The 20,371-nt window shown below is 29.8% G+C and overlaps 1 protein-coding gene and 2 long non-coding RNA genes across 4 annotated transcripts; 2 read left to right on the plus strand and 1 right to left on the minus strand.

The window, feature by feature from the left end:
- Positions 1 to 11,767: 11,767 nt before the first annotated feature.
- On the plus strand, positions 11,768 to 14,451 carry LOC107011858. Of its 2 annotated transcripts, XM_027914849.1 has the most exons (3): positions 11,768 to 11,946; positions 12,662 to 12,896; positions 13,305 to 14,451. In XM_027914849.1, the coding sequence occupies exons 2-3, from the start codon at positions 12,697 to 12,699 to the stop codon at positions 14,179 to 14,181; spliced, it is 1,077 nt and encodes a 358-aa protein (XP_027770650.1). In that variant the 5' UTR covers positions 11,768 to 11,946; positions 12,662 to 12,696; the 3' UTR covers positions 14,182 to 14,451. The 2 variants fall into 2 exon arrangements, with proteins under 2 accessions (XP_027770650.1, XP_015067013.1); XM_015211527.2 differs by lacking the exon at positions 11,768 to 11,946 and having other exon boundaries at positions 11,953 to 12,896.
- A 404-nt stretch (positions 14,452 to 14,855) lies between these two features.
- Positions 14,856 to 18,183, plus strand: LOC107009470. The gene is made up of 4 exons (XR_001455414.2): positions 14,856 to 15,128; positions 16,293 to 16,399; positions 16,952 to 17,041; positions 17,239 to 18,183. It is a non-coding gene; the product is annotated as an uncharacterized LOC107009470 (long non-coding RNA).
- Positions 18,184 to 19,766: 1,583 nt separating this feature from the next.
- LOC107009469 lies at positions 19,767 to 20,349 on the minus strand. Its single transcript, XR_001455413.2, has 2 exons — positions 20,180 to 20,349; positions 19,767 to 20,090 (listed from the first exon to the last, which is right to left on the minus strand). It is a non-coding gene; the product is annotated as an uncharacterized LOC107009469 (long non-coding RNA).
- Between the last annotated feature and the right edge of the window lie 22 nt (positions 20,350 to 20,371).

Below are 20,371 nucleotides of genomic sequence, written 5' to 3' on the forward strand. Positions count from 1 at the left end.
CACAACCAGTTTGCAAACGATAAATGACAGCCAATTACAGCCAAAATGCACAATCTTAAATATTCAACTCATCAATTTTCCCTCTACCCCGCGGCTTCACTATGACGTACAAAAATCACCAACTTCTAAAGTGGTCCTTCAAATATTATTTAGAGTAGGCTTTAGTCCTTAATCTTATCTAAATTGAACACATTTCATCGTAAAAGTGAAACTATTTTTGACCAAATTAAGCGCCCCCACCCCCTTCCTGCTCTTTTTTACATGTCTTATTTACTCAAATTGGATGTTTCGTACTAACTTGTCATTTTACAAAACTAGTAATACATATAATAACATAAATAACACTATTATCCCTGTTTTATTCTTAAGAATTAGTATTTCTGTTTATTTTTAATTGCCATAATTTCTCTTTTTAGAGTCAAATCATAAAAACTTTGATTAACATTTTATGATGTATATTTTCATCATATTGATATGCAAAAGATTTCAATTTATTTATAGTTTTTAAATATCTAAATTTTCTGTTTAAAATATCAAATTAATGTAATCTAATTTAACTTTGGAAATTAGTCAAATTGACTTTTGAAAAGTGCAACATGACAAAAAAAATGGATAGAGAGAGTTTATCATTGAAAATATTTATTTGACCGACTTAGGAAAACTAAATGATTAAATCGTTTTCATCGGGCAATTTAATTAGTAAAAATAAACTAGTTTGTGTTTATTTACTTGACTTCAAAAAAAACACTGAATAATATAAATTAATTAATTTATATTCATTTACTTGACTTTATGAGAACACTAAATAAGGATATAATGATAAATATACCTAGTTTATTAAGAGATATAAAATATAAAATGGTGAAAAATAACTAGAAATAGAGGGAGTATAAGTCAAAAGTCAAAAAATTGAGAATTAGAAAACTTATGACTTTTGATTTTTTGGTACTTTTTCAGCCAAAAAAAAAAAGTATTTTTACCCAAATACTTCCAACACAAAAGTATAGCTTAAAAACAAAAAATTACTAGAAATAAGTTAATTCAAAATCATGAGAATTATATGAACGGTTTAACTAAAAGCACTACTTTTAAGAATGTTTTATTTTCAAATTCATTTTATGTAACATTAAATATATATATGAGCTATTTGTGTACTTATAAAGATATGTCTGAGCCACATGCATAATGAGAGTTACGATATCAAATCTAAATTACAAAATTCAAGAGATATATCAAACTCTTTTTTCTAGAACAAATGAATAGTAGTCTATTTTAATTTTTTTTAACGAAAAACATAAAGGACCGAAAACTGCACTAGAACATATTGCAAGGGACTGATTTAGACAAACTCAGAACAAAAGGGACTATTTTGTCGTTTCATACGTCACAGCATTTTCATGGACAACAAAATAGTCTGATGATCTGTAAAATAGCGTGTCTTTTTCCGCAGATTAGGATCGTTAAACGATTTTTTGGTCTTCTAATTCCTTTTTGGTTGTTATAAAAGAGAAAGAAACCGCGCCTGCCGCCTCCTCAAGTCAATCTTTCCATGTTACCATAGTTGTCATCAACTAAACTTTTCGGCTCAAATTATCTGACGTAAAATATAAATTTTAATTGAAATTAGTGTTATTTTTTTCACATTAGTGATAATTATACTTAGACTATTAAAATAATTTAAAAAATATTGAATATTATTGAGAAAATGCACAAGTATCTCTCAACCTATGCTAGAAATTCCAGGATTACACTTATACTATACTAAGGTCCTATTATCCCCTGAACTTATTTTATTAATAATTTTTTACTCCTTTTCAACCTACGTGGCACTATCTTTTGGGTCAAACGCTGGTTGACTTTTTTTTTCAAGTTAATGTCACGTAGGCTAAAAAGGGATAGAAAATTATTAATAAAATAAGTTTAAAGAATAATAGGACCTTCGTATAGTATAAATGTGTCTCTGAAATTTCGGGCATAAGTTGAGATGTTACTTGTGCATTATCCCAATATTATTATTAAAAAGAGCGAGTAAGAAAATTTAAGATGGAGACACTTGGCGTGAACAAATTATATTCCTTTCTAAAGTCATTTTGTTTGGTCATTGGTGTATTTAACTCTGTAGTCTATCTTTACACGACGGTATTTATCAATTGTAAGTAGTAATTAACATTATTTTGTTAATTTGAAATGAATTACTCTCTATAATATTTAAAACTCCAGGTAGGATCAAATTAGGCTCTATAAATCATAAGGTAAAATATTTATCTGCATTGTATATTTACACTAAGTGATAATTTGAGATGAAAATTACATGAAGAATTTATACTGTTTAATAAAATAGCGATAGTCATATAAAATTATTTGTAATATAATTTGTTTTATATTTATTAATTCAATGAAAATAGAATAAGTGAGTAATGTCTTTTTGAGTTCAATAATTATATTTGATTTCAAAATCAGCTTACACCTTCAAAAAGATTTATATCTTAAAAATATTTATCATTTAAATAACTCTCTTCTGTTTTAACTTTAGTAGGGAACTTGTTAAAGTAAAATAGTAATCCTATATATTATATGTTCTTTAATGTAATAATCAGGAACTCGGTAACTCATACAAAACGCGGTAGTTGACTTTTTCTTTATCCTTTTTTTCAAGTATTATTAGTTCTCCATATTCAATAAAGCTATTAAAATGATACTTATTTAATGTAAGATAAATTACAAGTGTCAGACTAGTTTCCCATGTTTTATTTCTGACATGCATGATGAAACTATTTGCTTTTTTAATCTCTGGGCCTTTCAAATCCGTACAATATACAAATGATTGAAGAATAATATAATGTAAAATTAACATGGACTCACTATTTACCAGCATTAATTGGTTCAAAATTTGTTAATAAGCCAGCAATATCACTATTTACCAGCATTAATTGGTACAAAATTTGTTAATAGCATGCAATATTTGATCCCTTTCATATTAATTGATTATTTATATATCTTTTTTATTTTATTTTTTTAATTATTTCTAATTATTTATTTATTTTGATAAATAAAAAAAGATAATATCTTTATATCTTCAATTAATTATTTTGAAAAATGTATAACTTTCTAAAAAACCTAAGTTTTTAATTCATCCACATCATAGTTGATAGTGATAAAATGATTAACTCACTGTGTCAATAATTATTTTCTTAATAGGTGTATCAATGCACAAGTGAACAAGTAATTAGAGATTTAAGAAACCATAAATAAGAAAATAATTTTATTAATTCACCCCTTAAAACACTTGTTGATAATTTTACAAATAAATTATAAACACTTTAAAAAAATTAATTATAAAATAATATAATTTTTTAATTAATATATATTTATTTAATTTAGAAAAATGAACAACTATTACGAAACAAAAAGAATAGTAACAAAAAATAGACGTAGAAGAAATTTACATCTTAGATGAGTCAACTTAACTAAAAATAACTTAATGATCATTGAATAATTCATGCAAATCAAAAGGAGTTCATCTCTCTTCGAATTTTTTTTTGGAAAAGATCTGATTCGAATTTACCCTTTTTGTGATTTTTTTTTTTGTCATTTTGGATGTCCTAAAAATGACATGACACCTCCTAGTTAATATAATGTCCCTACTATGCCAGTGTCAAATAATATAATTCACCGCTAGAATCAAAGTGTTTTTTCTCACCATGATTTGATGAGAATTTTGTAATATAAAATATAATTTTCCACTGAATTTAGATCAGACTTTCATTGAAAATACTTGAAAACTTTTTAATTATATTTATTGACGGTAAAATGGAAATGTCATGCTATTAATTTATTTAAAAGATAATTACAAAATACAAATAACCATTCGTACAAAGAGTGAAACAATATTTGAGAAGCAAAACATAAATTAGAGGAGTAGGGATTTGTCTATTAATTTTATAAATTTATAACGTTTAAATATAATAATTAATAGCATGTATTTAATAAATTTTAAAGATAAATAAAGAATTTAAATCAAATTTATTGTGTTCGAATTTTGATATCAGCATTTATCATATAAAAATATTTTAATTGTCAGTATATAAAAATTAAATGCGTAAGTAACAGCGAGAAGCTTTTCATTTCCCCAACTAATAATGGTGCAAGTTCAAGGAAAGGCAAGGTAAAGATCCTTTTCTTATGAATGTATTCTGGATTTTCACATGAAGGAGTTCATATTTGTTGATTGCTTACGTAGACAAGACAATCTTTAATAACGAGTTGTTTATTAGATATCTTCAATTTGGACTCAATTATACAATTTATGATGTTACACCATATAATATAATTTTATTTTATTTTTCTTTTGTGTGTAGGTCCATAGTCACACACATCCCACGTTAAATCGTTTCCTTTAATTACACTTGTATACCTTCCATTATTAGATGTGGTGACTATGTACCCAATATTTGATCGAGTTGTCTAGAAATAATAAAACTAAAACCCTAACAAGTTTAGCATATTCTACATAAAATACTTCTCATGCAACAAATCAAGTTGACTGTTAAGACCTTTAATCACACTCTATTTAATTTTAACACACTGAACTCTAATTATTGTGGAATTATTTCTTAAACACTCCATTAATTATGTAAATGCATCAGATCTCAGATTTAATTAGTTCAGGTTTGACTTCCACACTAATTGCACTGCTTTAATTAGTCAGTGTTACATTTTGGCCTAGGAAATTGGTAAATAGGTCATAAACATAGTAACAAACAGCTTGATGGTGACACCCATCACAGAAATCCTGGCATTTAGACTATATGAAACCATTGAGAAAATGAGCTGCTGTTTTTTTTTTTAAATTTATCCAAATAACTGAATATCACAGCTTGACCCATCAATTGTTTTAATTTGGTATAGCTAGCAGTAAGTACTATATATGTGCTCATGTTATGTTGTCTATGCTTCTAAACTCTGGACCCCTACGTTTCGGATGTTCAACCATAGGTATGAAAAATTGTTAATTAAATGTTAATGTACCTCGTTATATCATTTGAACAATCTTCACCTCATGACTTAATTTTGGAAATTAGTTCGACTAAATGTATATATATTGTTCCCGCTTAAAATATTCAATTTAGGGAGTGTTAATGTCTCAACATAAATTAAGGAGTGTGTTCCTTGTGCGGCTTGAGACGGTTTTCACCTCAATTTTCAAATTAAAATCGACCAAATATTTTTTTCTTCTACTGTTATATTGTCTACAATTCAGATGCTCAATCTTTGATACCTTGGATGTTAAAGTCATCACATTAGTTGAACAAACATGTTTACTTATACGATTTTGAATAATTTTCACTTTATAATTATTAACCTTTTGAATTGAATTCGACCAGATGCCTAACATTAACGACCCATGTTTCAAAATGTTGATGCACCCTAGCAACCAAGCATTGGATCAGAAACCTCATCCAACAAGCCCAAGTCATAACCGAAGGCTTACGGCAGGGCCACATGTGGCCTTTTATGTCCCTATGTGAACCCTCCATGTGCCCAGCCACCCTGTGCATTGCTGTATCAAACTCCTCTTCTTTTTTTTTTAAAATGTTGGGCCTTTAATATTGTAGACAATGATATTTAAATAAAAGAATGAATAAATATTACATTTAACAATGGAGGAAAAATAAAATAAAGAGGAGGAGGAGGGCATTAATTAATATGTAATTAACCAGCTAATGAAAACATGTATCATTAATAACCCATGTTCCCACTGTATCTTGTCTAAACCTGAACACTTTGTATTCCAGATCTGCTAATGTCAAAGTATCACTTTACTAATAACATGTCTCCACTAATTGAATAAAACTCAAATGACTTTATTAAATCATATGCTACACTACAAATACTGACAGTAACTTCTAACCTACCATCAAGAATATTGTAGCCACAGGTTCTCTCAATTTTAGATGTTTTTGAGGCATTAAACTTGAAAGTGAGAGCTAATTTATAACTCCATGAAAGAAAGAAAAAATAATCATAAAGAGGCAGTGATCAATGTCAAGTAATTATAAATGACAAAATTGTGTTATACTATAGTACACCTCTCTATAATTTCGTTTGAATTCCATTTTTCCATATTATATAGTTTACAATTATATAAAAGAGTTCTTTATAACAATATTTTGCTATAACAACCAAAAAGTAACCGAACCAGAAGTATGATTGTGCTAAAAGCAAATGGATTGCTTCTATACACTAAAGTGAGAATATGGTTCTATCACATGACACAAAATCTCAAACAGCAAGTTGGAGAACTATATATTTAGGGGTAGACAACAAAACAAGGCAAATTGTTTCCTTAACATGCATTAATGCTGTAAACTTATTAACTTAGAGCTTCAATTGTAAACAAACAAACATATGAAGGAAAACGTGAGTATGCTGGAACAAACTAGTAGTTGAGATGTCCTTCTCTATGCTCACATTGTGGCACCCATGATGGCCAACTTACATGCAACATTACATCAAATTTAGAATGATATTTAGTTTACTTAGCTTGATCCAATTGTGCAAAGGTTTCCCAAGCATATATTGCAATATGACTAAATTGGACCACTCAAATATTTGGGCCTAAGGAAAGAGGAACTAGAGGGAAGATGTTGCATTTTTTCCTACTAGATTGTATAGAAAATGGCTTGTGATAGTCCATATTAGACTAAAAATGTTGAAGTGTTTTTACTTCGCCTTATGGGGATATTGAGAAAGGACAATGGGGATTCATATTACATATATATCCACTTAAAAATATACTCATATAACTAACTTTTCAAGTTGAATATACAAATGCTAATCATTTTGTTACTCCTTGGTTTTCAGTTCAAATCTTTTCATGGAACCTAATTGGTATTCTCCTCAAATTTCAAATATTTGTGTATAAAAGTGGATGAATTTATTATTTGAAGTTAAAAAAATCATTAGAGAGCTAATGGAATGGTAAGCACTTTCCACCTTTAACGGTGGTTGTTTTGCCTTTTTTTTTTTCGAGTTACAAAATAGAATAAATTACAGAAATATACACATTGTTTCACTTATTTCCATTATCTCCTATTACTTTTAAAAGTTTCCAAGATTCCTTATTTCTTTAATATATTCGAGCTGCATATTAATATATCCGAGTCAGTATTTAATGTATCTGAGCTACATATTATGTATTAGAGCTAGTTTTTAATGTATTCGAGCTACATATTAATATCAAGATTTTAATATATTTGAGCTACATATTATGTATCCGAGATAGCATTTAATGTATCCGAACTTCAATTATTATATTTGAGTTTTTTAATTTTTAAAGAATTAATATGATTAAAATTTTATTAAAATAGATTGTGATTACATATTAATTGTATGAGACTTATGTAATTTGTAATAATTGTTGAAAGACGTGATTTTGCTATTTTGGGCTAAACATATAAAGCGGCCCCCGGGTTTCATTCAATACCCTCTCTACTAGCATAATGTTTGATGGGCCCAAATAACGAGGAATTGACACAAATAGATAAATGTTATATATAATTGGCAACATATAATTTAATATTAATTAGCAATTAATAAACAGATAAAAAAATTGGCATATATTAGTGTAAAAGTAACTTATCAATATTTTTTATTTATTTTTAAATAATAAAAAATTTGTAATATCATCTCTCTTCTAACTTCCAACCATTACTCTTTAAAACTAGCAAAAAATTTATTTAGAATTATCTCACCTCTCAATTTTTTTATGTATTTTTTGAAATAATAAAAGAAATTAATTTCATCTCTTTTCTAACTTTCAACTATTTCTCCTTAAAACTAGATTATTCAAAACTCTCTTCTTTCAAATTATTTTATATTTTTAAAAATAAAAAAATAGTTAATACCATCTCTATTCTATCTCCAACCAGTTTCATTTAAAACTAGCAAAATATAGTTTATAATTATATCTTTTTCTTAAAATTAACAAATAGTATTTTGATCATGAATATTCTCATTTCAAAGGTTCCTATGAGTTTATTAGTCATCAATTATTTTGCCTTTGAACTCAATTTATATTCATTCTCTTAACAAATTTGTATACATTTATTTGCATTAGTATCTATTAATCAATATTTATCTAATAGATTGACATACATTTGTATTGGATACATTTGTTCGTATTCATAATAAATTGATATACATTTATATTTTTTTGCAGTAGTATCTTTCAAATTTTACATAGGTATACATTTATATTGGATACATTTGCTCATATTCATTTATAAATTGGTATATTTGTTTGCATTAATATGTTTTTTATTTTACATTTGTATTGTATACATTTGTTCGTATTCATAATAATTTGGTATACATTTGTTCGTATTCATAATAAGTTGGTATACATTTGTTCGTATTGTTGATAAATTGGTATACATTTATTTGTAATAATATTTTTCAAATTAACATTGGTATATATTTGTATTGGATAAGTTCGTCCATATTCATTTATATTGGTATACGTTTGTTTGCATTACTATCTTTGTAATTTTACATATGTATACAGTTGCTTGCATTACTACTTTTGAATGCAATCAACGAAATTCATTAATAAATTTAGATAATTTTAAATTATTATGTGTTTGTTTGTATTCATTAACAAACTTAGATACATTTGTTGGAGAAAAAATAAATATTCATTATCAAATCCAATCAATAAAATTCAATATTTTACAAACTTGTCATAAATATATTAATTAATTATTTATTAGAAATTAAGAAAATCTCAATTCAGGAAATCACGATATATTGAAGTTTTTGGGGGAGGAAAACGTCGCAAAAAATACAAATACGATAATTTGTAAAAAGAAAAAATCTTGCATCCAACTACAAGATAAAGAATGTAGAAAAATTCAATTTTTTAAAAAATAACCCGGACAATCAATATAAATAAAATTCATATGATTTGAGTTATTACTTACCGTGAAGAGTTAATGTTGTGATTGATCTTTAATGAAAATTTTTTAGAGAAAAAAAAATAGAAATCCTTAACTTGAAAGAGGGAGAAAAAAAGGAAGAAAAGAGAATTGAAAAATAAAAGGAAGAATACGCATAAAAAAAAATTGTTGACAAATTACAAGTAAAGAGAAAAAAGGAACAATAAAAGTAGACATGATAACTATTAAGAAATTGAATGAGAAAATCAGAAAAAAAAATTTATTTTCAAATAAAAAAGATGAGGCTATTTAATGCGAAATAAATAATAAAAAAAAATCTTTTTTTGCTAAAAAATTTAAAGTGGGCTATTTATTGCCAATACTCTATAGGTTGTCATATTGTGCCATTTTTTGCTAAAATTCACCCAATCCATTTTAGCCAGATGACATGTCTAACTTAACACACCAACCCTTCTTTTTCCTCCTATATATTATGCGTCACATTATGAAATGATATGTAGCAACTGTCAAACAAATTATTAAAAATCAGAACTAAAGAGCGATAAAAACTTAGATATAAATCCAAGAATAAATGGTGCGTCCAAGTAGAGTATCACTGGTAATAAAAGTAAATATGATATGAAAGTGTAACATCGACAGGGGCGGATCTAGTAAGGCCCGTGGGGGTACCACGCCACCGACGAGCTTCGATGGAAACTCTATTTATATATAAGTATTTATATACAATATGTGTTAAATAATAAATATGTCACCCACAAAACAAAAGTAATCTTTGGTGTAGTGATAGAGCATCTACTTAATGGGTCTTAGGTTGTGTGATTGATTCTAGCTAGTAGCGTTTCTTTTTTAAAACCAGGCACATTTTCTTTTGTTTTTTGATTTTTCTTACTTATTAACTTATTGTTAAGTATTGATCAGTAATTGTTTTTTTTAACTAATTTAATTTGATTCTTTGACTTTTTTTTATATGATTAAATATAAAAATTAAAAAAAATCTCTTCACTGTTGAAATTCTAGCTATTCCTTTAAACTTTTGAACAACAAAAAATTGTCATTAATTAAAGTTTTAGTCTTTCGTTCATCACCCAATCATGCTCTCTCATTTAGACAGAAGACGAATAATTATATCTGAATCTAAAATTGATTTAATAAATGAGTCTACTGAGCATTAGAGAAGAATTCAAAATTTGAAGATTTTGATGCACTAATAGTATCTTAATTTAGGTAGTTAACAGAACTTTTCCTATAATTAACGAATAATGTAGTATTTAATTAGTAACTAATGGCTCAAATATGATTTATAAGCTAAACTTCAAATAAAAATAATGAAATAAGACTAAATCGTATTCTTACAAGTGGTTCCTCTAGCTTGTACCAACTAAACAAGGGCACCCTTTCGCTTCTTATGGGTGCACTGTTGATTATATCCTACTTTATGTCAGTTTTTCACGATATATATACATATATACAGGTGATTTCTTTTTGAGGTTAACGGATGCATGAACCCCTATCAAATCGTAAGGGTCCGCCTCTGCTTGGTACCATGTAGGTCCGCCTCTGCTTGCACCCAGTGACTATAAATTATAAATCTGCCTTTGAACATCGACACTATTCCTTTTTATTCCATATTTCAAATGTGGGTAAAATAAAGTCTATCAGGATAAATTTAAACCTTTTTTATAAATTATAGATCTGCCTCTGAACATCGACACTATTTCTTTTTATTCCATATTTCAAATGTGGGTAAAATAAAGTCTATCAGGATAAATTTAAACCTTTTTTTATTTTTATTTTTATTTTTATACTAAGAGTTTGTCTCCATATCGGTCGATTTGGTTCGATTAATTTGAAGTTTATCGATTCGACTTATTAGTTATCGGCTTATAGAGATGTTAAATCGTTATAGAACGATTAAGATATTGACTTATCACTTATTGGTTTATCAATTTTTGATCGCTATCCATTTGGTTATCGGTTTAACCGTTAAAATTTATCGAAAAAAACGATAAAAATCACTGGGAAACAAGGTGACAAACCAAATGAACCTTGCACTTGAGTTCACAAGTTACATCTTGCTTAAAAGCAAACACTGTTACATTGTAAAATAACCCAACCAAAAATAAAAATAGAAAATCAAACTCTAAGTCAAGAATTTTATAAACAAAATGCTGTAAATATAATAGTTTCATTTACTATCGGGGTTATCGATTAACCCGTTAAGAAAAAATTACAAATCGTTAAGAATCGATAACAAAAAAATCAAACAATTATCTTAACCGCTAAACTAATAATCCAATACTAATAAATTAATAATATTTTTTAATTTGAATTATCAGTTTCAATTTGATTTTGAACAACCCAACTAAAATATAAATTATACACATATGTCGTACTCAGTTCCTTTAATTATTGGTGGTGGGGGCACATAAAACACGTAGCTTCTATGTGAATGCGATAACTCATTGCTTACTTTTATATCAGCAAATTTTCTGGATTAAGTTATAACTTTACTGGATGGTAGGGGTCGGAGCTTGTATTTCGATCGAATCTAATAAATTTTGTTTAAATAATATATTTATATTAATAAAATTTATAAAATATATATATTTTTAAATTTAATTATTATTACTTAAAAAGTTATTATTATAAAATTCAAAACTCAAAAAATTGAATTTCTCAACTACTAATGACGGGTGCATAAAGATGGGTAGTTATTGTTATCACTCAGTTTGAGCTAAAATTGGTGCCCACTGGCCGATGGCCACCCCACTTCATCGGTTATAGTGTAATTATTTATACAGCTTTACTTGTCCACACAAAAACTAAAAGATACCAAAGTTTGCTTTATCCATTTTTTTGTACAAATTTGAACAAATGGCTACTGCCCACACCCTAAAGAAGCTGCCCGTTATGCCACTATAAAATCTTTATATATGTACACATCATAAGCAAATAATAACAATATCATGTAAAGTAAGTGGAAATTGAGGTATGAGAGTCGCCAATCATTGTTTTTGTTTGCTTATTCTTTTTTCTGGTGCATGCTTAGCTTCGTTTACTTTTTTTTTAAAGCTTAGTATGATAATTATTCACGATCTTTAAATTTATCAGTAAATTTTATCTAAATATTTTAAATTGCATACTGTTCTAATTAAATACTCTTACATGTGATAAAGTTTTTGTATAAGCACATCACTAATGGATGACGACAAATTCTTTTTCAAAATTTGATATAAAATGTTAATACAATATTTTATTATAACGTATTCGGATGTTTAATTGAAATAAGATTCAGTGTCTTATATAAAAGTGATTCCTAAGTCCTAAGTTAAAGGGATGGTCAATCATTACAAATGCATCTTTTTGTTAATACATGTTCGTCACACAGTTTTTCTTTATCCCTCTTTGGCTGAATCTTTATTACTAGCACTATTATAATCCCAAAACTTTTTAATGGATTATCGTGACTGAACTTTAAATCCTATCAATATGTAAAGAGCCACTAAGATATAGAAGTATTCTGTATATTCCTTCTCTCATAAGTAAACATTATAAAATATCATACAGTATAAATAACTCCCAAGCCTAAAAGTTAAACAAAACATCAAAATTAGCAAAGATGTTTGCCACAGCACCACGTTCTATGTATAGGAATTTCCCAAAAGCACTTACAAAATTTCCTACAAATCCACCAACAATTACAGGGTATTTAGTAGCAACTGATGAAGAATCAGAAGAAATGGACACTTTTTGTTGGGGCATTTGTAAGCACAGCAGTATCACTAAACTCCCATTTCCTCAAGACAGAGTCTTGAAAGTTGTTCATAATCCAGAGTTTGGTGAACCTAGTGTTCATAAAGTTTGGTTCTTACCTGTTCTTGATCAACCAATAGCATCCAGCCGCTACTATGTTATCAAAGCCAAAGGCAGATATAAAGGGTACGTACCTTATTTTCGCGTATCCTATACCAACATATCTTCAGATTTAGCTAAGTTATATATGCACTTATCATGTAAAAAATAGTATGTACCTTTTTAAATTTGGACTCCCCTTGAAATTCCTGGCTACGCCACTAGCTGTTGTTGGTTGAGTTAAGCTGGAAGGCGCAATGGTCAGGGTTGCCATGCTAAGCCCCATGTTGTAATATCTTGAGGCTATGGTTAGGCCGATCACTATATAGTTACCTCTAGGAATTTTGACAAGTGATAAAGTTACTCCATTTTTAATCGGATTATCAACTAGTAGTACTTAGTGATGTAGAAATTTTTATGTAATTATCTTATAAATGACTTGATCGTACGAGTACTATATTATATTAAACTGTTCATTTCGATCAATTTATGTAGGAGGGCATATACATCTTGGAAAGAAGCAGATATGGATAGTTGTTGCTTTGACAATTCGATGAATGATCTAAACCCAAAGCCTTTTAATCACAAAGATCTCTATCAACAATTCGAGATTTGTCCATACGATCTTGGTGGTTTCTATGCTAAATCTGTAGCCTACGATGGAGTTCCTCCGAAATTCCTCAGGAAAAAAGGATGGCACGTTAATAGTATCCATTCACTTAAAGTCAATTTGAAAGAAGCTCAAGGACTCCAATTATCCTCTCAACCATTAGATTCAGATACCCCTGAATTAAACATCCAAGCATCTTCCAAACGTTCTGTTCCGATAATTCTTGGCAAATGGTATAGTCCATGTGTGTTAGTAAAAGAGAGGAAAATTAAAACTAAAGAACAGATGAATAAATCATTGTTCTATGAAGTGACACTCAAGTGTTGGTGGGAGCAAATATTTTCTTGTGAGAATGTAACAAGAAGAAACAGAGCACACGTGGAGGTGGACGCGCGTGTGAGGAAGTTGTTAACTTTAATAAGTGGGACGGAAGCTGTGAAAGAGGAAGAAGGGAGTGGCGCGTTTGTTTGGTTTAGAGTAAAAGAGGAATATAGAAATAAATGTACATTGGAGAAAGTTGGTTTGCATAGTGGTGTTATTGAGAAAATGAGATGGATACAAGAAAGAAGGGGATGGTTTGATGGAGGAGAAAGTGATGTAAGAGTAGAAGGTATAGAAGAAATAGAAAGTGAGAATGGCTATTGGAGAAAGTTTACTTGTTATGTTTTGGTGGAGAGTTTTGTGTTTAGGAGAATGGATGGGAGTTTGTTAATTAACTTCAATTTCAAGAACACTCAGAAAATTGTGTGTCAATGGGAATGAGGATACGTGAAAAAAGACAGTCTGATGCACTAAGCTTTCGTTATGAGTCTGGAGAAAGGCGCTGGACCACAGGAGGATATCTGCGAGAAATAAATATGTTGATTGGTACATGTTAATGTGTTGCTAGCTTCCACTTCTATATGTGTATATATATATATATATATATATATATATATAGACTTGTGTTTTAACCTTCTTCACAGTGTTGTCTCTACTTGAGATGAACTAATAACAACTGCAGAATCTATTCTCTCTATTTTTGAGTTATAACTTGGTCCTTTTCGTTTCTTTAAAAATAATTACTGTAAGTATTGTATTGTGGCTTGCACCCAAGATATGCTTTTAATAACAAGCTAACCGATAGGATTATCCGAGATCATATACATTTATTTTCTCAATTAACGTGGAATGCCCCTTTGAATGTGGTCATCAACAACATAATATAGAAGTAGGGGTGGAACTAGAATTTCAATTACGAATTTAACAAAATTTAATAATTTTAGTTCAAATTCTATATTTGTATCAAAGTCCACCTAATATGTATAAAAAATTATTCTTTTTTCTAGAATCTAAAATCTCAAAATTTAAAATATTAACCTGGCCAAGGTATAGTGTATGTAATATAAAAAATTAAGTAGATTAAAAAATTTATTAATAAATAAATTAAATGACAAGGCATGCCTAATATTGAAAATTTTGGGGAGTTATCCTTGCGAAATAAAAAATAAAATTAGTCGGAAATTTCTATACCCCTTAAACCGAAGTCGGGTCAGACCCGAAAGTTCTTTCAGGCTCCAAAGAAAACGTACTTGCAATCAAAAACCCGCGTAGGGCAAGTGGGAATTCAAAATTTCCCCTTTCCCGGCAAAGGTGTTATAGTTGAGGACCATCACCATCAACCAGAGCTTCCATGGAAGAAGACGGCGCAAATCCACAGCATACCAAACGTAAGCACCTTCAGTTTTTCCCTAACTTAGTATAGACTTTTATTTCAGAATATTCATCGTTTTTCTCCTGTTCTATAAGTGATATCATGATTACAACAGGTTTAATCTCATCAAATTGTAGCTAAATCTGGCGCAATAATGTTGATTCTATGAATCATTCCACTCATTAAGCACGGCTTTCACATACGGGACACAGCCATTAACCAGTACCCTTGCCATTTTTTCCCTTACAATTGTCCGCTTGAATCCTATGCCAACTTCTAAAACGCAGCTAAAGAGGAATATAACGGTAGGTTGAGAAGCAATTTAATTATGATAACGAAATTGAAAAGAATGGAATTGGTACGCAGAATTCATGTAGTTGACCTAACTAATTTGGGATTGGGGCGTAGTTGATTTACATATAGTTTTCTCTTTAGTTATTGATGTCTGCTGAACCTCTCATCGCTGTGATGGATCAGCTGAAAGCTTTGGTGCTTGGCTGTTGATGTTTATTTTGAATTTTAGCTCTCAAAATCCTTGTCATATGCATGAACCAGAAAGGTTTTCAATTGCCCTTTGCGCAAGGCTAGTTCCATTTCGTTACAAAGGTGGATGATGCTTTCTCCAAATTAATAAAAAGCTACTCTCTCAAACTATTCCAAAAAAAAGGATCGTAAGGAAGAGACATGCATGTAATTTCTCGTTGGAGAATCATGCTCCCTGAATGCCAAAGTTCACACGAGTTCTGCGCCAAGGATTTTCTATCCTACGCCTAATTGGCTGTTTTAAGTGAACTGCCTCACTTAAAAAAAGAGAACTGGAGAAGTACATGTAATGTTCTCTTTGTGGATTTGGACTGGGTTGTATTTAGCAAATACTCTTTTCAATTCACTCCCATATTCAACAACAAAAGAAGATCATATATCAATTTGTGTCTATCTTATTTGTTTCATGTGCTGCTAGGATGATTTCTCTCATTTGCTTAAGTTTTCCCCGATTTAGAAGAAAGAAGGTGCTTGAGCTTGTCATATAGTTATGTATTATTGAGCTCTACATTTGATATTTTGGTTTTTGTAGCCACCGATAGTACCATTTTATTGTAAATGTTCTTGTCGGAAACCGAGGAATTACTGGCCAATTGTTATCTCTTCCTGACTCTGTGTGTTCATTCCGATTGTCCAGAATCCAGATCCTCCTTGGTTTCCACGGACGTGTATTCGATGCTGGGGGTCTATAAATTCTTTACCATCCTAACTGTGATTAGCATATTTGGAGGACTAATAGATCAGGTAATGTGGCTATTACCTTATTATCATGTCTATGGTCATGTTTCTCCACAATAAATGCACACCCTGGGGCATGTATAATAGGACTTACGGGCATGTTGTTCAAGTAGTCTTTGCCACGTTGGCATGAAGCTTGCAACAAGCGTAATGTCTACAATAAATTTATCATATAGTTCCAACGTGTTCTCACATTGTTTGATTGATGGAATTAAACTTGTTTTCCTCCTCTCATAACCAGAGTGAAAATGATTAAAAAAGATAATTGAGATCATGGGAGAAAATCAAAATAAAGAAAGGGTGTCAACCTCCAGGGAAAATATATTGTTACTTACAAATCTAGGTAGCTAACAAAACCCTGAGGAGCAATTGATGTTACAAACAAAATAGTTTCGTGATCAACAAGTTCACGACTTCAAGTTATCTTTATCAAATTTTTCTTCTTTACTTGGCTAATTATTTCCAGTTAGATTGCTGTAACGTTTCAATATACTGTTTCTATGGATATCAATATAAGTTGTTGGGGAGATCCAAAGATCTGAACGCTTGCAGTTGCAGATGACGATTGAATGTGAGACATGGAGCAGCATTAACAGTGGAATATGACATGCCTTAAGTCAGGCAAATACGTTTATCCAGAACTACACGGTTAGTTAATAATATATTATTTGTCTATATTAGGCTGTTAGCTGTTTCACTTTCTATGTTATGATTTTATCCACTGTATTTTTGTCAACTCCGTTGTGAGGGAATAACAAATCAACTTTCAAACAAAATAAGTGATTAAGACTCGTACACTATTTTTACTGTTTTCTGACTATGGTTGAATTTTTCGGAACTTTTAGGCACTTCAACTACTTCATCAGGTTTTGCTATTTTACTAATTCAAATGATGCCAAAGCTTCAAGTGAGGTAAGAAATCACTTTTTTTCCTGTGTGTACTGAGATATGAACCTTAACTTTTCATAATTTACACCCATTTTATTTATTGCTAAATAATAGCCTTAGGGATCTTAAAAAGCTTCCCTTTTTCTTTTAGCCCCTAAATATAATATTGGTCTGCAGAAGTTATCATTCTTCTCTCTAACTGTTACGTGGATAGTGATGTAACTAAGGACCAAACAAATTTAATTTAGGTTCGTCTAGGACAAGAAAAAGAAGGCAGAACAAGACAAGCAAAATATAACCATTTGTGCACGACAGTATTAACTAGTAACATATGTGGGCGCCCTCCGTGAAGGTGCCTTTTTAAGTTTGACACAATTCTAGGAATATGCAATGCATCAAATCAAGCTTGGTATTGAAAATGATCATAACGTCTCTAACGCATTGTATGTCTCATTCTATACTTCCTCAGAAGACACTGACTTTTCATAGCTATATTACCTTGCCACCAAGAGTTCGACTCAATATTTTTATTTCTGTCTTAGTTGATCATGATTCGACATTAGAAGTTGATTCCATCCATAAATCAATTTTCTTCCCTATTGAGGCATAGTCTAAATAAAATTGTTATTAATTCGTTATGTATGGATGATGAGATTCCACCGATACAAAGCCAATTCTAATAAGACTTATTGGAGGTCCCTTTGGCCTTTCTTTTTAATGCTGAAAAGAGAGCCTAAATCATTTCCAATCACAAATAGTTGACTGACTTAACTATCTTTCCCCAATTCGACGTATTCATAAGCAGCAAGGATAAATTTCAGCTGCATAAACCTCCATTCGTTCGGTATTGTTTGTCATGATTTTTATTGTTAGAGTCAAAATATAAAAACTTTGACTTACATTTTAAGATGCATTTTTTAATCATATTAATATGAAAAAATTGTAATTTATAGTACTTTTCATATAATTTTAGAATATCTAATTTTTTTTATTTAAAATATCGAATTGATGTTATCTAATTTATCTTTGAAAGTTAGTCAAATTGACTTTTGATAAGCGCAACATGACAGATATTTCTGGGCGGAGAGAGTAACTAACTATTGGTTTATAATCTTTATATTGAGTAAAAAAATGGGTGCTGTTCGCTATTTTATTTTGAGTACTCTTTTACATACACCTGACGAAATATCATTATGATTTTAATTTTTGTATTTATGGTGGATTACATATAAAAAGGAGTAACATGTCTCATGCCAAGAGGGGAAAAAATAAAAATGTAAAAAAACAGACCCAGTAACTGACACAGAGAATATGTAAGGCAGTATCCACATCACCATAGAAACATGTAATTTTTATGTTTTATTTGTTTAACATGTAGTGCTTTGATGTCTCACTTTCTTCGTTACCGTACTCTGCTTACCATCATTTTGCCTTAAAATAATTTAGCTGTGCTGACTATTAAAAGTAGCCACAAAGCCAAACTTGCATGGCTTTAATTTATTTGTGTTTTTGTTTTCATAGCATTTTTTTTTTCTTGCTTTTTCTGTCAATGACTCATCATTTGTCTTATTGCATGCTAATCACATCTCAGTCTAGGCAATAGTTCAACAAGACACTAATTAATTTCCTCCCTTGTTTTTTTCTCTCTTTTCTTGGATCATTCCCACTAAACAATGTTTAGTTATTCTACAGTGGATCCTACATAAGGGTGATAGTTGAGTAGATCTGGTAAAAAGCAGGGCAATCTACCAGAGATTTATATGAGTTGGTTAGTACAGAGCCTGAATGAGACTTGTTTTTTATTTTTTTGTTGATCAGTACAAAAAGATTGAAATGGAGAATTTTGTAGATTCAGTAAATATAATATGAGTTAACTATTAAGTATCAACATCCAATCAGTCTATTACTTCTATCTCAAATTAGTTGTTGACTAAATGAATCTTCTAAAACCATTTTCAAGTAACAAGCTTTCTAGTTCTAGTCTAAAAAAAATTCCAACAAATTCAACGAAAAACTAAAGAACTTCTATCTGTTAAAACATTATTGAAAATATTATGAAGTGTCATGAATTTACCCCAAAAAAAAAATCACTCTATTCTACCGGAGCATACTCCGGAAAGTAAAAGAAGGTGAAAAACAAATAGTGGCTGCAAATGCAAAGATTCAGTCTAAACAGGGCAGAGAAAAAACAAATAACTAAAACGTGCTCTGCTTTAATCTATCGAGAGATAGATAGATAGATACAATGGATGTTAGTTAACTAATCTATTAAGTGTCACTATTTTCTAAACTAACACAACTTGACACAAAACATCTGTAATCAAAGGTTTTAAGTATGGTCAAAACTCAAAATGAAGAACTTCTTAATGCTTTTTCCCTTTTTAATACAATTACTGCGCATGGAATCATATTGAATCAGTGAATTTCGAATACTAAATGTCTAAAAAGGAAAAGCAAACAGAGAGTCTTCATGTGCATGCTAAAATTAGAATGAGAAGAAGATAGAGATTCCACTAAACTTGTGCATATAATTTGATTTCTATAAAAGTTGGGATTAATTTTGTCATTACAACATTCTAAACAGATTACTAGAAAGGATAGCTTCGGGATTTGGGGGAATCAGCAATTTTAAGAGTCTGTTCAATAAGCTTACGAGCCTTCTTGCTCCTAATCTCCACTCTCATGCTTTCACTCTTCTCAATCTTGTCGTATGATTCCTTCATTTTAAAAGACCTCCTCAGTTTCGTCTTCAAATTCACCATCAATCTCTCAAACCCCATCATTTTCTTCTTGATTAATTAAAACCACCCTGCAAAAAGAATAATACTGTAACCTATAAGTACCAGTACTAGAAAGATTATAAACAGAAATTAAAGACAAGAAATAACAGAAGTATACCAAGAAAGTAAGCAGAATCATACAAGGGTGACAAAGACTAAAAAGGAATTTGAGTGATGTTGTTAACGCAATAAATATAAAACAAGAGGCTGCTTTTATAGTAGTGGTACTACCAAAAAAATTGCTGTAATCTTTGAATTTTTTTACAGATAAGAAGAAAGTAAGGACATTATTTTTTGGGTGGGGGTGGGG

The sequence above is a fragment of the Solanum pennellii genome, chromosome 2 (genome assembly GCF_001406875.1).
Source record: "Solanum pennellii chromosome 2, SPENNV200".
Taxonomy (NCBI): domain Eukaryota; kingdom Viridiplantae; phylum Streptophyta; class Magnoliopsida; order Solanales; family Solanaceae; genus Solanum; species Solanum pennellii.

Coding starts and splice junctions, on each gene's coding strand:
- LOC107011858 (XM_015211527.2), top strand. CDS start 12,577: ATGTTTGCCACAGCACCACGTTCTATGTATAGGAATTTCCCAAAAGCA. Junction 12,897..13,304: donor GCCAAAGGCAGATATAAAGG/GTACGTACCTTA, acceptor CAATTTATGTAG/GAGGGCATATACATCTTGGA.